Source organism: Pipistrellus hanaki, assembly GCF_964339955.1.
Source record: "Pipistrellus hanaki genome assembly, chromosome: 4".
In the NCBI taxonomy this organism is placed as follows: Eukaryota; Metazoa; Chordata; class Mammalia; order Chiroptera; family Vespertilionidae; genus Pipistrellus; species Pipistrellus hanaki.
The window spans coordinates 65,431,518-65,448,983 of NC_140506.1; the positions used below are offsets into that span (position 1 = coordinate 65,431,518).

At 43.1% G+C, this 17,466-nt stretch overlaps 1 protein-coding gene across 1 annotated transcript in view; it reads left to right on the plus strand.

Moving 5' to 3' along the window:
- SNX24 (sorting nexin 24) overlaps nt 1–17,466 on the plus strand; it is a 120,419-nt gene that overhangs the window by 58,159 nt on the left and 44,794 nt on the right. The window contains exon 3 of the mRNA XM_084881385.1: nt 11,965–12,069. Within this exon, the coding sequence (XP_084737511.1) occupies nt 11,965–12,069 (105 nt within the window). The remainder of the gene's footprint in view (nt 1–11,964; nt 12,070–17,466) is intronic.

Sequence of the window (17,466 nt, forward strand, 5' to 3'; positions counted from 1 at the left end):
CACAGCCTGCTGTCCCCAGGAGATACCCGGGGACCAACTCCACTGGAGGCACAGCGGTGGCTGCGAGGTAGGCCCGCCCCGAGCAGAGGCTGCCCCGCCTCCCGGAGTGGAGGGTCACTCTCCCTCTCCTCTTATACAGTTTATTTTCTTCTGTAGAAAATGACCCTTTTTAGTGATTGTAGGCAGTTCTTAGGTACGCATAGACAGAAAAAATACCAGATTTTCTAGGACTTCTCTCAATTTCTACAATTCCGTTAATCATTTTAGCTATTCTTATATCAGCAGGCCTAGTAGAGTTCAGAGAATAGGAATTCTCAGATCTCTCAAATTTGCTTGTTTCTAGCAGCTTTGTTAAAATACCCCCACAAGGACACAGAGGGGGAAAAATAGCTTTTTGGAGCAGAATTTTAATTGAGAGACTATCTCTAATTGTATTTACTACAGAGCAGAAAGCAGCTGCTGGAAGGCTCCACTGTATTTGTAGGGGATTTGGCAAAAAAGTAACATGAAAGTACAGATAATGGTAGGGTTAAAAAAGTCTGTAATCTTGACTGTAAAATTGTTTTAAGAAGGATTGAAATTGGCAAAAGTTAGAATATACAGACTTTACTGATTATTGCTGTCAGATTACATAACTATACTTTTATTAGATTTTTGGTACCATAATTCCCATATTTGTGTTTTGTGATGTGCTTTGAATGTTATGTTTTTACATTAAGTATTTTCCCTTTAAATGTAGTTAAATTTATTTTCACTTAATTTTTTTTAAAATATTCAACTATTTCTGCAGTAGATGCAATTTGCTCTCTTGCCAGTGTCCTGATTTTTCTCACACTTGACTGTGCATTTATCACATGTTAAAAAGATGTTTAGTCAATGACTTCAAGTTACTCCTATATAATAAAAGAGTAATATGCAAATTGACCATCATTCCAACACACAAGGATGGCTGCCCCCATGTGGACACAAGATGGCCACCACAAGATGGCCAGCAGGGGAGGGCAGTTGGGAGGGACCAGGCCTGCAAGGGAGGGCAGTTGTGGGCGATCAGGCCAGGAGGAGAGAGCAGTTGGGGAGGACCAGGCCTGCAAGGGAGGGCAGTTGGGGGTGATCAAGCCTGAGGGGGAAGGCAGTTAGGGGTGACCAGGCCAGCAGAGGAGGGAAGTTGGGGGTGACTGGGCCTGCAGGGAAGAGGAGTTGAGGAGGACCAGGCCTGCAGGGGAGGGCACTTAGGAGTGACTATGCCTGAAGAAGAGCACAGTTAGGGGTGACCAGGCCTTTAGGGGAAAACAGTTAGGGTCAATTAGGCTGGCAGGGGAGCAGTTAGGCATCAATCAGGCTGGCAGGGGTGTGATTAGGAGGTGATCAAACTGGCAGGCAGAAGTGGTTAGGGGCAATCAGGAAGGCAGGCAGGTGAGCAGTTGGGAGCCAGCAGTCCTGGATTGTGAGAGGGATGTCTGACGGGCAGTCAGACATCCTCCGAGGGGTCCCAGATTGGAGAGGGTACAGGCTGGGCTGAGGGACATCTCCCCCCACCGCCCCCCTGTGCACAAATTTCATGCACAGGGCCTCTAATTCTAAAATAATATGGGAGCTATTAACCAGTGCTCTGCTCTGTATAATAATCGATGCATGGCTCTTCTCTATGTACCATAAACACACAGAAATGCCTCCTGGCTTATTGTCAGGCTAATTTTGAGGCAGAAAGCCATGGCCCATTTGACAGTTCATCTGGTTGTCTGAAGAAAGTTCTTAAAGATTATTATTTCTTCCAAACTTTTGTAATTGTCAGTATTAAAATATGAAAACAAGATTCTAATCATTTACAATTTTCTTAGGATTTCTTTTGAACTTTTTTGAAAAATTCAGGAGGTTTTGGTTTTTGTTTCCCTATGTGCATAACTTTCTTCCCCTCAAGTAATTCAGGTTTGCAACGCTGGATCTTGCAGAAAAGATGGGGGTTGGAGAAATAAACCATTGTTACCCACACATATTTCTACTCTCCTAATACAATTCCTATTTTCCTTCTTTTCTTGCACTTTTTAGTAAAACAAACACTGCTGCGCTAACCATGGTCCCACACGGTGTTAGTGATGGTGTAGATATGCAGTGTGCTGGCTCCCGGAGCAGAATGTTCCCCTGCTGGCCCTTACCTCCCTTTACTCTTCAAGTCCTTGGAACAAGTCACGCGATCTTTCAGTGCCTCAGGTTCCCTGTTAGTATGGGACTAATAAGAGTACTAACTTCGTTGACTTGTTTTACAGACTAAATGATATGCATATTGCACGATAAACTTCCAATAATAGATAGTCTTCATTGCCTATAATTCCCCCTCATATTCAAGAGTGTGTCCTTAAGCTAAATTACTGTAGGAAGCACTTCTGTCAGAGAATACGGATATGTTTGCAGCTACTGACATATATTGCCAAATTACTTTCTTCCAAAATGGTCTAGTGGATTTATAATACAACCAGCAAGTTAGAAAGTAGCACAGTATCTGATCAGCTTTGAATATTACCGCCCCCCCCCCCAATGATATGTTTATTCAGCAAGCAATCTTTGTTGCCCTGTTGCTGTTTTAATTGGTATTCCTTAAGTTTGTTTATGATTCTAGACCTTCCTTTTGGAATTCTATTTACTTGCTTTCCCATTTATCTGCAGGGGTCTCAGTTGTTTTTGCTCATTAGTTTGAGTGGCCTGTTAATAAAATATTAGCCATCTGCTGAAAGTATTTTTCACCAGGGACCTTTCTATTTTGGCTATGATATTTATTTTAATTTACAAGTGATTTAAATTTTTATGTTGTCTAATATGTCAGTTTTTACCCCTTCAGATTTTAAATAAGATTCGTGGTTTCTTCCAGAGCTATGATGAGCATTTGACTCCATTTCCTTTTAGTTTTTCTTGATTGGCGTTTTTCACAGTGCGAACTTTGGATCACCTGAATCAGAGCAGTGTTTACTAAAGTGCAGAATCTGGGTATCGCCCAGACTCGCTGAATTAGCCTTTGTGACGGAGCCCAGTCACCTGCATGTTAAACCAGCCTTCCAGATAACCTCCATGCCTATCAACATTTGAGAATTCCTCTGGGGTTATGTTTTCAGAGGTTTCTGTTAGACACAACCCTCGTACCCTCCCTCCATCGTAGCACTGGAGCCACAAAGTTTGAAACCTTGGGGGTCTTTTGTACCTTTTTCTTAGCTTCCATATCCAGAGTGTCATTAAGTGCTATTGGTTCATTCTTCCAAAATTCTATTATATGCACCATTTCCTGTTTCACTTATACGCTTACCATCCTAAAACAGAGTCTTACTGCTTTATGTATTTCTTTAACTGGTTTTGATCCTTGTCTTCTTATTCATTCTTTGCTGCAGATCAGTTTTCCTAAAACAACCGTCTTCATCTTCTTTCTTGGGTTCAAATAGATTGAAGTGGGTCTGTGTTGTCTCCTAAGTCATGGACAATAACCCTTGAGGCTAATCATCTTCAACCCTGGGTTCGTGTCCTGTTCCTGCTGTAATAAATCATCACAGACTTTGCTTCAAAACGTACATTTATTATCTTACTGCAAGTGTGTCCGCGGGGCTACATTCCCTGAAAGCTCCAGGGGGAAATCCGTGTCCTTGCCTTCCCAGCATCGAGAGGCGCCCGCATTCCTTGGCTCGGGCCCCCTTCTCCATCTCCAAAGCCAGCAGTGTCATCCCTCCAACGTCTGCTTCCATCATCACATCTCCTCTTGGACATTTCTGCCTCCCATTGAGGTTACATTGGACCCACCTGGGTACCCAGGATAATCTCCCCATGTGAGGAGATGCTTGACATAACCACATCTACAAAGCACCTTTTGCCAGGAAGGTAATGCATGCACAGGTTCCAAGGATTAGGACATAGACATCTTAAAGGGGGGGGGGGGGGTAGAGGGGGGAAGAGGGGGTAGAGAACGTTCTTTTATTTACCACAAACCCCTTGGCCAGCCTTACTTCTCTCTGCTTCGCCTATGAAAACATCAGTGGCAGGTCCCCTTCTACCCCCCACCCCAGCCCCGCCCCATATGTAAACATCACCGTTCCCTTTGCCATGCTGGAGGTCCTTCCCTTTGTGTTCACATGGATTCACTTCAAACTAAAACTTTTCAGGTTCTCCTTCTTCCCTGTGAGTTTCTTTTATTCCCTCGTCTTCTTGTCTGTAGACTTCTTTCCATTTAGAATATAGATTTCTACTTAAATTAAAAACATATCAGAGATGATTAAAACTTAGTTGTCCCCAAGTTTTTCTAGCTAGAAGATCCATTTTTTTAAAGGTAGGGCTCACCCTGACTGGTGTGACTCAGTTGGTTCGAGCATCATCCTGTTCACCAAAAGGTTGTGGGATCAATTCCCCGGTCAGGGCACATACCAAGCTGTGGGTTCCATCCCTGGTTGGGGGGAGTATGGAAGGCAACTGATTGATGTTTCTCTCTCACATCAATGTTGCGCTCTCTCTCTTTCTCTCTTCCTCCCTTCCTCTCTCTAAGATCAAGAAAAATAAATAATAAAATAAAATTGATATTTTTTAAATAAGTAAATTAAATAAAAGTAAGACCCATGTCTTTTGTATCTTCCTCACCACTTATTAGTATTGGGCACATAGTAGGCATTAAATGAGTATTTGGCAGATGGGATATTGGAGAACATCACCGCATGTTTATGACTCATGGGAGGAATGTTTTATGTTTTATTGACAGGAACACTTTCTTTTGTGGGAATTTACTTCTTGTGCTTCCTTTGTAGTTCTGCTAGTTAAGATGGGAAGACACCACCAAACCAGAACAAACCCCTACCCTACTCTTCTCATTCATGTTTAGCATCGTATTATTAAAAAAAAAAAAAAAAAAAAAAAAGTTGCAGGGCGCTCTCCCTATGGCCCAGCCCCGCTGTGAGGACAGCAGGAGCCTTTACCTTGTCGGTGCTTTTTCCATGGCTCACAGCTCCCGCTCAGGCCCCACCACAGCCCAGTGCCTCACCACTTTCCAGGTGGGCCTTGAAAACAGCGTCTCCTCCCTGGGTCTGTAGCCCGGGTGTGGAGAGGAAAACCTTTGCAAACTCTGAGCGGATCTCACCTCCTTTCAATGGTTTCCTGTCATTTGCAGCCCACCCTTTTATTCATAGGGGCTTCGGGGAAATACAATGCTGGTTTGCTCCTGGATTAACTCTCCTCATTCCTGTTATTGTCTGCCTTTGGCTCGAGTAAAATATCGCATCCTCATATTTCATTTAACGGAGACATATTTCAAAGCACCGAAAGCCTGCCATCTAGGGTTGAACCAGAACCCGTAGTTGTGTCTCCATGGAGTGTAGTGTCTCCATGGAGTGTAGTGTCTCTAAAGGGAACCCTGAGGATATAGGGGTGACAATATAGAGTCAAAGATTGAATTTTACCCCAAATGTCCCTCATTCTTTCTTTAACTTCGTTTTTCTTTTCATATTCTTCTTTATGTGCTTGGGGAAATGATTTCTGCTCCTTTTTGTGGGAAAACGGGTACTACAGTCAGTGCATATGCGGTGGGTCTGTGCAGAGCAAGTTCTGTGGAAACTTCTAGCACTGCAAAAGGGAAAGGGGTGGCACGCAGGGGAAGGGGACTGTGCTTGTGGTATCGTGGGATCTGCTGGCCATCGGGGGGATCAGGAAGGCCGGCTGCTGGACGCAGCGTGGCCAGGACAGTTCATCATCGCAAGGAGTGGCAGGGGTTATTTATCTTGTAAGCAGCTGAGCCCTACTGGAAACGGATCGTCCCAGGTTTGTCTCTCCTCATCTAGAGTAATTCATTACTCAGCTGCAAACGCTGTCACAGCCCCCAGCAGCTGTGATGATCGGCTTTCTCAGGACTCCTGACATAAAGAAAAAGAAAACATGTTTTCAGTGCTCTATCTTCACGATTTAAAAGAAGAAGAAGAAGAGAGACAGATAATGGAGTTGATTTTCTCTTCTGCACTAAAAGAAATATTGTGCTTCATGAGTTAAAGGGACTTTATGTTTACATAGAAACCTACTACGCTGATTTCCACGGAATAACTTAGTGTTTTTTTCTCTTGTTTTTGTTTGAGAAATGCCTCAAATAGTGTAGAGACGTGGCATGCGTTCTCTGACAAGCAAAGATTCCTTTCCTTCTCTCTTTCTCTCTCCTCCATATTGGAGCAGTCTCCATCCATACATAGCGTGTGTTTGCCATTTAACAAAATAAAACTTGCCATTGACCCCATGCCTCTCTCCCTTGTTTGCCACCTTGCTCTCCTCTCTTAGTATCATTTCTTGAAAGAGGGACTACCTTCCGCTTTCTACTCTTTTTGCCCAATGTTTTTGACTTTCCATCCCCTTCCAGAATGTTATCCTGACACAGTGTACTGTCCTACCCCTCCCTCCTCACCATCGCCCTGCTCCCCTCCCCTGCCCCTCAGAGTTGGATGTCTCCTGCTCACATGGGAGTTGATTTGGCTGCAAGTGACTCTAGAGACAGAACAATAGTGACATTAACAGACATATTTTTCTCTCACATAATGTCTGGGGCTGGTGTGGCAGTTTCATGATCATCAAGGACCCAGGCTCTTGTGGCTTTGCCATTCTCAATATGAGGTGGCCACCTCATGGTTGAAGGAAGGGTACTGCCCCAGGTCTAGCCATTTCATGGGTGATTCAGCCAGTAGGAAGGAGAGTCCCTCCCTTTAAGACCACTTCCCGAAGGCTACAATACGTGTCTATTTACCTGCTTTTGACCAGAATTCAGTCAGAGGGCCACACCTAGCTTCAAAGGAGATTAGGAAATGTGTTCTTTATTCTGGGTGGTCATGTACCCAGCTTAAAATTAGGAGCTTTGTTCTGTAGAAGAGAGGGGCAGTGGATTGGGGGAGAGAACTAGTGTTCTCTGCCACTTATTCAAACCTGGCATCCTGCCACCAACAGGCAGGTCATCCAAAATATGACTGCCAAGTGCGGTCAAAACCCTTAAGACAGTGAAGGTCTTGGAGCCATTCTGATCACCTCTGCTTTCCACATCCTCTCACGGCCTTCTCCTTCTCCCATCCAAAGCCAGGACATAGTTCAGTTCACCGTCATCTCTCGCCTGGATGTCTTCAGGAGCTTCTGACGGGTCTCCTTGCTTTGACCCCAGACCCCTCCTAGTCCATCTTGCTGGTAGAATCTTGCATGGTCTCTTAAAGTAAAAATTGCAGCAGGTCATTCCCTTTCTCAAGAAATTCCATTTGCTTCCCATTTAAAATGATATGCAAATTCCCGTCTTAGCCTCTGCGGCCCTATAGGGTCTGAGGCTGCCCCTCTCTGAACCTGTCTCCTCCTTTCTGTGTGTTGAACACCAGGCTTGGTCCTCCCTTCCCATTGCTCTGTCTTTGCCATAATTCACTCTCCAGCTCCTTACCTGGCTCCCTCGGAGCATGAATCCGGTCACAGACATTCCCCCCTCACACAGGCCTTCCCCAGCTGCCCCCAACCACACACCCTGCTGTCACTCTCGGCCCTCACCCTGTTTTAGTAACTTGTTTATTTCTTTCTGTCTTTGGCATGTAAGCCCCATGAAGGCAGGAGTGTCTCTAGCACTGGAGTAACACCTGAAAGTGGAGTGTCTTCTGGTGCACGACCTTCGGGGAATCTTTGCTTTCCCTGGGAATTATTATTTTTATTTTTAAATGTTTTTCACATATATTTTTATTTATTTAGAGAGGAAGGAAGTGGGAGAGGGAGATAGAAACACAAATGATGAAAATCATTGATTGGCTGCCTCCTGTATGCCCCCTGGGCATCAGGCCCACAACCTTGGTATGTGCCCTTGACGGGAATCGAATCCAGGATCCTTCTGTCTGCTGGCTGACGCTCTATCCACTGAATCAAACCAGCTAGGGCTATTTTTAAATGTTTTTATTGATCTTTAGAGAGAGAAGAAGGGAGAAGGATAGAGAAATAGAAATATCTATAAGAGAGGAACATCATCAATCAGCTGCTTCCTGCATGCCCCCTCCTTGGGATTGAGCCCACAACCCAGGCATGTGCTCTGACCAGGGATTGAACCTATGTCCTCATGGTTCTTGGGTCAGTGCTCAACCTCTGAGCCACACCAGCCAGGCGCTAGCAATTATTTTTTTTAATGGACAAAAGAATAATGTATTTTATCCTAAAATTTATCCATTCTCTCCGTATTATCTACTGCATGAAATCTAATGTTTTCTGGGAGGCTCCTCTCTCCAAGCCCTCTGACCCTTTGCTCCAACATAGACTGGTGGTTGTCCAGGCCGCTGTGCTCAGCTGTCCTTGGAGTTCCCTTCCCCACGCTGATGGGGCAGAGCTCTCAGGCCAAATCCTATTTTTCCTCTTTCTTGCATTTATCCTCAGTTTTCCAGAATTACATGCTCAACTTTATGTAAAAGGAGACATGGAAGGTAAACTTTTCGAGTCCTTGAATGTCTGAAAATGCATGTGATCTCTCACACTTGATTAATGGTGCGGTTCCAGAAATCCATTTTTAAATTAGATCCTTGAAGCATTCATTGTCTCACATGCACTGCAACTGATGAGAAGTCAGTTGCCAGTGCAGTTCTGCTTTCTTTGTTTATCACCTGATCTTTTTCTGTTGGTAAGTGTGGGTCTGTTTTTATGTATTATGCTTGCACTCAATGGATTCTTAATCTGAAGGCATACATAAATCATAAAAAATTTTCTTTGAGGAATTTTTCTTTTTCTAATGAGAGGCTTATTAATTTTATATTAAGTTTCCTGAATTAATTCTGTATGTGTTTTATCTTTTCACCTGCCTTTTCTCTCATTTTGTTTATGCTATAGTACTTTGAGAGACTTTTATATTCTACCTCTTTTCATTTTAAAAAAAATTTCGTTACTAGAGGCCCAGTGCATGAATTTGTGCACGAGTGGGGTCCAGCCAGCCCTGTCCCCAATCGGGGTGCTGGGGCCTGATCAGGGGCCAGGCCAGCAGAGGGAGTGGGTTGGCAATTGGGGCCCAGATCAGGCTGGTTGGCTGTCGCAGTGCACGTCATAGCCACTGGTCATTCTGGTCATTTCGTGGTTCTGATCACTGGACTTTTATATACCTGGATCATGTTTTTTAATTCCCAGTGCCTCTTTCTTATTCTCTGAATTATTATTTTTCATAGCAACCTGTTCTTGCTTTATAGAAGCAATATTTTGTTATATCCCTGAAGATACTAGTCAAATTTTTAAAAATCTCTCCTGCTATTTGGTTTATATGGTTTCCTTTGGGATTAGTTGTCCCATTTGTTTTTCTTGTCTTTTCTCTTTCATAGTCTGCTTTGTGATGAAAGTGATCCAGAGTACCCATCCAATGAGACTATTTGTCATTGGTCCCTCTGCTTTGGGTACGTAAGTCTGGTCCTTCTGTAGGGTGTGTCTGCTAAAGGACCTCATCATCAGGAATGAGGGGAGAGAGCCAGCTATTAGGCTGGAGACCCCATGAAAACCACTATGTCCAGAATGGCAAAACCCTCATTCAACCCAAACACTTCATTCATTTTCTTTAGGGACATTGATCCTTTTTAAAAGGCGTGTAGTGTATGTTCCAGGGATAAAATCAGGCTTCTACTTTCTCTGCTGTGGTGGGTTGGGTAGAGTGCCCTTTGGCACAGGCTATAGAATGGTCTAATCCCTCTTCTTATGCCAGTCTTGAGCACAGAGCCTCTCAGGGCTGCTAAGAAGATTGGAGTCCACACCCATTATCATCCTCTTCCTGAGGTGGACTGTGCTGGACCTTCCACTGCTGTGTTTTCTTCCTTGGCATGCTCCTGCTTTCTGTCTTTTAGAAAACTGTTCATCTCTCACAAGGTGTTGATCTCTTTCTCCCTGCCCTGTTCTATTTGTTGTTTTGTGCCCTTTGGCTTTCTTCCTTTTCTTTTTCTAATGCCTATCAGGATTAATTGCAGGTACATAAAACAAAAAGCCCAAATGCCAGTAATCTTAAAAAGAAGGTGGGAAGGGGTTCATTTTTTCCTCTTAAACACACACACACACACACACACACACGCACACACACGTTTGGAAGTGGGCCGGTGGGGGCTGTGTGGCAGCTTCAGGAGGACGCCAGGCACACTGGCTCCTCTTTCTTTTTGCTCAAACTTCTGGAACATCTGGCTTCCATCCTCAGAGTTGCCTCATGGTGGCAGATGGTCGTGGCAGCTCCAGCCATCACGGTCACATTTTATTAGGCAGGAAACAGGTGAAAGGGGGTTAGGATAGAAAGTACAAGCCAGCTGACTTTGCTCCACCTTTGAAGAGTTTTGGTAGAAGCCCTCCTCAGTGACTTCTGATTACCTTTGGCTTCCACTCTCTGCAAGGAAACTTGGAAATTGTAGCTTCTTAGCTAAATTTAGAAGACTACATTATTATTTTCAATAATTTAGTTCTGTTGGTGAGGAGGATAAGAATAGATCTGGGGTTTCAGTTTGCTCTTTCACACTATCATTTTAATAACATGTCAGGTGTGGAGGGAGGAGATAAACAGAATCAGCACTAGACAGACTGATCTTTGAATTTCCCAAGGCCCCCTTCTTTTGCATCACGTGCAACAAATTTTAGCCTAGAATGGTTAATGGTGAATATATACTGAGTGGCCAGATTATTATGATCTCTGAATGCATAATAATCTGGCCACTCAGTGTATATCCATTATAATAAAAGGGTAATATGCAAATTGTCCCCTCAACCAGGAGTTCAACCAGCAGGGAGGCAAGCCGGCCAACCACCAATGTCCCCTCCCACTGGCCAGGCTGGCTGGACCCCCATCCATGCATAAATTCATGCACTGGGCCTCTAACACACACATACACACACACACTGAGTGGACAGATTATTATGCGTTTAGAGATAATAATAATAATCTGGCCACTTAGTGTATTGTAATATATGGGAAGAATTTTGTATTACATTATTAGTTTCTGGGATTTAACTGTACATTTTCTTAGAGATTCTTATGCTGTTTCTTTGCATGTGTAGTAAAAGAGCAATCTCGGTAGTTTTCCAAGTTTTTGAGTAGAATATTAAAATTCATTTCGTTTTTGGGGCAGAGTATGTTTCCTATTGCTGCTGTAACATGATAACACAACATAGGGGCTTAACACAAATGTGTAGTCTTATACTTCTCGAGGTCAGAAGTCCAAAATGAGTTCTACTGAGCTAAAATCAAGGTGTCATAGGCTGTAAGGGAGAACCCATTTCTTTCCCATTTCCAGCTTCTAGAGGTTGCCTGGGCTCAGGACCCTTCCTCCATCATCAAAGCAAGCTGCTTCCTATCTCTCTCTCACTGTGACCCTCCTTGAGCCCCACTGGATAATTACATTGAGCCCAACTGGATAATCTAGCATCATTTCTTATTGTTAATCCCTAATTTAATCAAATATTCAAAGTACCTTGATACGTAAGGTAATATTCTCAGGTTTAGGATGAGGATATAATCGAATACACCTGACACAGGTTTTTCTAACTCAACTTCCAATATAATTATTTTTTATTTATATGTTTCCTTAAAACTGCTGCCCCAAAAGGTTTAGTTGAGAATCATCTTTATATTTTAGTTGTATTTTTTGAAATTGTTGTGTGAGGCTGCAGTTGGGCGGTTACCTGTGCCGCCATCTTGGTTTCTCCCATCTGTATTAATTGATTTTAGAAATTAAAAACTTTTTTACTTTCTTTATAAATTAATGTCCTGAACTTTTTAATTTTTTAGAAAACAATAAATCCAGTCGAAATACAGATGATGTACAACAATAGCAATGACTATCAAAAACACAAAATTTTGATCCTGAAATCTGAACATTTAGGACCGCTAAGAATTTCTTTTGACAGATTTTCAGTGTAATCATATTGGCAATAACAATTGTTCACTTTTTTTATTGGCTCGCCCCTAATAATGTTTTTATAATTAAAATACATTTCCTATATTTTCTGTCTTTATAGCTTAAGAAATGTATTAAAACTCCAGAAATCCCTTCAAAACATGTGAGGAACTGGGTCCCAAAAGTGTTGGAACAACGACGACAAGGCTTGGAAACCTATTTACAGGTAAGATGTGCTTAGATGCTCTGTTAATACAGCATAGTTTATTTATTTATTTATTAATTATTATTTTAATATATTTTATTGATATTTTACAGGGAGGAAGGGAGAGAGATAGAGAGCTAGAAATGTCGATGAGAGAGAAACATCGACCAGCTGCCTCTTGCACACCCCCTACCGGGGATGTGCCCGCAACCAAGGTACATGCCCTTGACTGGAATCGAACCCGGGACCTTTCAGTCCGCAGACCGACGCTCTACCACTGAGCCAAACCGGTTTCGGCAATACAGCATAGTTTAAATAGCCATTTCCCTCAGTACTTTTTCCTCAGAACTTACGGGTGAGATGCAAAACACATGAAGCAACCAAACCTTCTAAATTAAAATAAAATTTAAAATTATAGCTGTGTTGTTGGTTGGTTCATTTAGCTTAAATTGGGTTCTATTTAAAATTGGTTATGGGGATCAGGGAAGAGAAAATTTAGTATATAAAGATAAAAACTGATGTCGAAAGGGTCTGTTTGTCTTTATAATTCAGCTCTACAAATAACTTTGTTTTCCTTACCCCGTACTCCCCCCGCAAGTTGTATTGCTTTCTCGTAGCCTTTCTTGCCTTGAGGTTTAGGGTGTTTGGGAGATGATAAGAGGAACTGAATTTCTTGGTGGGCCTGGCTAGTCCCTCTCTGGGATCATATTGCGAATGAGTGTATAAAATTTGCCTCTGATGAAGTGCCAACTTCTTTGAAAATTAGCACTTATGTTTTTGAAAGAATGCAGTAGGATGCTCTTTCCTGCCACTGGGTTACAAATAGAACTACCTAAATTCGAAGAATAAAAGTACTCCCTTTCTGCCATGTGACAGAAAAAGCAAAAGGAACGTGTCACCTTTTCTAAGATCTAAAACGATAAAGACTGGGTGAACGTGCAGAACTCTGCACAGGGCAAGTGCTGAGTTGAGGTTGGAGGAGGGGCAGCATGTGGAAGCCTTGTGGTCAGCCAGGTCACCTGAGCCGGCTTCAGAGGCTGACACGTGAGAATGACTGAGATGGTGTGAGATGGGGCGGTCATGGAGTCTTGGCTCACAAAAAGAAAAAGTTGGACTTCACCTAAAGTTACGAATTTACCAGGATGATCTATCTATCCATCTCTAACACATGTTACAGCAAAGAAATCGGCAGCCTGGCCTGAGTTCTTCCATTGATGTCTTCCTAACCCCATCAGCATTGATTTTGGTGTGGATTCTGTGTACGAGGGCAGCTATAGGCTGTGTTAAGCCAGCATACTATTTCTTCTACAGAACTTTTCTTTAAAAAATTATTTTAAATTGATTTCAGAGAAGAAAGGAGAGGGAGAGAAAGATAGAAACATCAATAATGAGAGAGAATCTTCGATTGGCTGCATCCTGCACACCACCCCCTACTGGGGATCCAGTTGCAACTCAGGCATGTGCCCAGGAATCGAACCGTCACCTCCTGGTTTATAGTAGTTCAATGCCTACTAAGCACTGCGCAACAGTGGCTAGTCTATCAGAACTGGTCTGCGTGGTTTTGCCTGGATAGAAGCTGAGGAGAGGCTGTCACTAGAGAGTTGGTGATAAACTCAGGGGATTCTCTGGCTGCAGGAAGCTGCTGAGCCCTTTCCTGGCCTCCTGCAGTCTCCCTGGTCTTTCACTGCCCAAAGAGGAAAGCCGGCAGCTGGCAGCCCCGAGAACGGCTGAGGAGGCCTCTCTTCACTGTTTTTGCTCTTTTGCTTTTGAACACGGTGGTGAGTCCCTTGCCTGCCTCTCCCTGGGAGTGGGAGATGAAAGGAAACGGGGACCACAAATGACAGGAAAGTGTGCGGCCGTGTGCTTTGAGAGTCTGTGTATGGAGCGTAGAGACTTTCAGAGCTTCAGGCAACACTGTGGAGCAAAACCAAAACAACAAAAAAACTAAAAAAAATGAGATGTTAGACCTTGTATGCAAAGGGTAAAACGCATGTTCTGTGTAATTAAATGGCATGGGTAAACATTGCATTCTTATTTGTAAGGCAGATTTTCCACAGATATTGCATATCCTCAAGCTTTAGCTCTGAAGAAAGCTTTGCTCTCTCCCCTGCCATTGTATTTGACACATGACTTCCATTACTCCTCAGTGTAAACATTTTAAGTTGTTTGTACTTGGAATATAAATATGCGGGTAAAATCATCTGGCACCGAGAGGAGTTTACAGTGACACTCAAATTGAGCTTAGAACTTTCTGGTGTCAGAACGAGGCTTGAAAGATGTGGTCGAAGGACTGAGAGGGCTTGTTTCCTGTTGTGCATTTAATATTCAATTTGTGGTGTGTGAAGTTCCTGGGAGTTCAGGGGCGCTTCCTCCCCCTTTCCCACCTGACTGTTCGCAGGCGTGGGGAGCGGGATGGAAGGCGGAAGGATGAGTGGGAGTGCTTACCAATCCCAAGTGAACTAAAAACCCTGGCTTAAGTGTCTTTTCACCATAACTTTTGGAATTCAAGTCTAAATAAATAAATAAATAAATAAATAAATAAATAAATAGTATTCAAAAACTAGAAAATAGGGAGAAGACTTGTTACTGGTCCTTCTGCTCGCCCGTGTAACTCCAGTTCGAATCCCACTCCCCCTGAGCACTTGCACCTGAGCCTGAGCTCCCGGGAGCAGGTGTCACCAGCCCTCCTCGGCAGGCGCCGTCCTGCAGCCAGCCCGTCGGGGCCTGAGCTGGCTCGGAAGGCCCCGTCTGGCCCATAAACCTGAGGAGGTATTCACTCCAATGCCACACCGTCTCCATCTCACAGGGAACATAGGCATTATGTGACCCAGCTTGCCTTCTGCCCTTTGGTTGTGGTCATGATAACCTGTGTGGCCTCCATTTCCCACCCATAAAACGGGCAGATTAACTCTTGAGAGAACAAGAGAAAACAGTTCTTCCTCCTTTTGTCCAAGGAACAGCTTGGTCCATGGCTGAGTACAAGACACACAGTTCCAAAGGTGCTCTTTTAGTTTAGAGATGGAGAAAGTAAGGTCAGTGGTATACAAAACTTGCTTCACTTCCTGTAGTACATTGGAGATGGGACTGGAATTTTAGTTTCTTAGCTCCTAGTGTAGGCTCTTTGCATTATGCATTGCAGATTTTCCAAGTCTGAGAAGATTTTTCAGCCTTGACATAAAATTTTACTTAGGGAAGTAATAATTAATAATAATAATAATAATAATAATAATAATAATGGAAAAGACCTTATAACCATCAACTATCATAATGTAATTGACTAATATACACCCCAGCTCCCTTGGTAGATTAGTGATTCTTTTAACCTATAACTTGAATATTTCGAATCCTGTGAGAAATATGAGTATGTGTCTGTTTGCTGTGTTAAGTCATTTACATAGAAGTAAAAATCTTAAGAACAAATTAATGGGGTTTCCCAAACTGATTTTTTTAAAAATATATTTTTATTGATTTTTATACAGAGAGGAAGGGAGAGAGATAGAGAGTTAGCAACATCGATGAGAGTCAACGATCAGCTGCCTCTTGCACACCCCCCACTGGGGATATGCCCGCAACCAAGGTACATGCCCTTGACCGGAATCGAACCCGGGACCCTTCAGTCCCCAAGCCGACTCTCTATCCATTGAGCCAAACCAGTCCCGGCTCCCAAACTGATTTTGACCAACATGTTTTATATAATAATTATAGCTCCTTATTTGAGATGACTTCCCATCTTTCCTGAGATCCAACTGAAATAAAAGTATAAAAATTTAAGAAGGAATAAATCCTGACAGTTAAGTAGTAGATGGTCAGGGGGAAAAAAAGATCATCAAAGGAAGAAAAAATTTTTAACAACTTTCTGTAAGATAAAAATTTCTAGACGTGTGTGAATGGATGCAACAGAAAGCAGAAAGCAGCAGCCCAAGCTCAGTTGTGGGAGCATGTGCCTGAGGTGGGAGGCGGCCTGCCCAGGGCTGTGGTGAGGAGCTTCTTAGAATCAGCAGGTGAAGGAGAGGCCGAGGTGAGCAGTGAAACTGAAAGCAAATGGTTCATTCAAGGCATGTCTGGGACAGGTGCCCAGGCTACTGACATGGTCCAGACTGCAGGCAGCCTGATGTTAATGACCAGGTTTAAAAAAAAAAATTGAATGACTTTTCCCTTAAAAACAAAAAATGTAACAAAATATTAAGCAGAATGGTTGAGGACAGCTAAAGCTTTGAACATGGATATTGGGGCGCCCAAGTTGACAATTCCTAAGGAAAAGTGCAGGTGTACCCACACTGTCATCCCAGTGGCAGGAGGCGTGTGGTGAGCGCTGCTGCTGCCACACCAGCAGAGGAGACCCATCCACGCTGCCCAGGCCACTTTCTCCAGGGAGACTGATAGCCAAGGCTCGCCAGGCACTTGAAGAAAATGAGTAGCATGAACAAAAGACCAACATGAACTAAAGTGCTGGCTCTTCATCAAAGATAATTCAGGTCACAATCTTTAAAGATTGATTTAAGAAATAGAGAGTTTCACAAAGGTATCACACCTAAACGATGACAGTAGGATACTGTGGAAAGGAAACATCAAGAGCACACACAAGTTCTTAGAATTAGTTGTTGTCCAATGGAAAACATTCAATAGCTGCACTCTCTAGTTGAAATGCTGTTCCATAAAGTACAGACACAAAACCCTCCAACAAAAGGACAGAGAGGACCGGTATAATTTCTCCTTTCTAGAGTCCCAGAAAAACAAAAAAGAAGAAGAGCGGAAAATACAAAAGTAGGGAAGGGAATAATCAAAGGAAAGAAAGTTGAAAATTCCCCTAAGGTGGAGGATATGAACCTTTAGATAGAAAAGGCGATTCCAGGGCAGGGCACAAAGGACAGAAATGCTCTAATGCCCAGACACTGGCAAGATGTCATTCCATTGGAGATGAAGATTCAGAATCTTTCTGAAAAGAAAAAATAAATGGGGGGTGAGCTTGAGGTTTAGTCGTGGCTCCATTGATTTATTTGAGGCTGATTTCATGGTCAGGTCCCTCATTGTTCTGTAGTAGCAAATTACAAGCTGGCACGATTTCTTAGGCAAAGATTTTTGACAGGAATTTTGCATACATCCGTGGTTCCATTTGTTGCAGTCACATGAAATTTCTTTTTCTGAGAAAGGTACCCACGTCTTAGGTCTCTTACTTGAGAACAAGCTGTTTACATTTTCACCCTTTTCTTGAGGAGTGAGTGGTAATGAAATGTACACGGAGCGTTGGGAACTACACAGAAGCAGTTCACAAAGGATCATCTCAGCTACTATAAATCCTTAAAAAATAGTTTGAAGAAAACAATTCCACAGCTGGGGTGAGGCCGGCTTGTTAATATAATAGATGCAAGGTGCTATCTTCAGCAGAGCCTGTTATCTGAGTAGCCACCCCTCACTCAG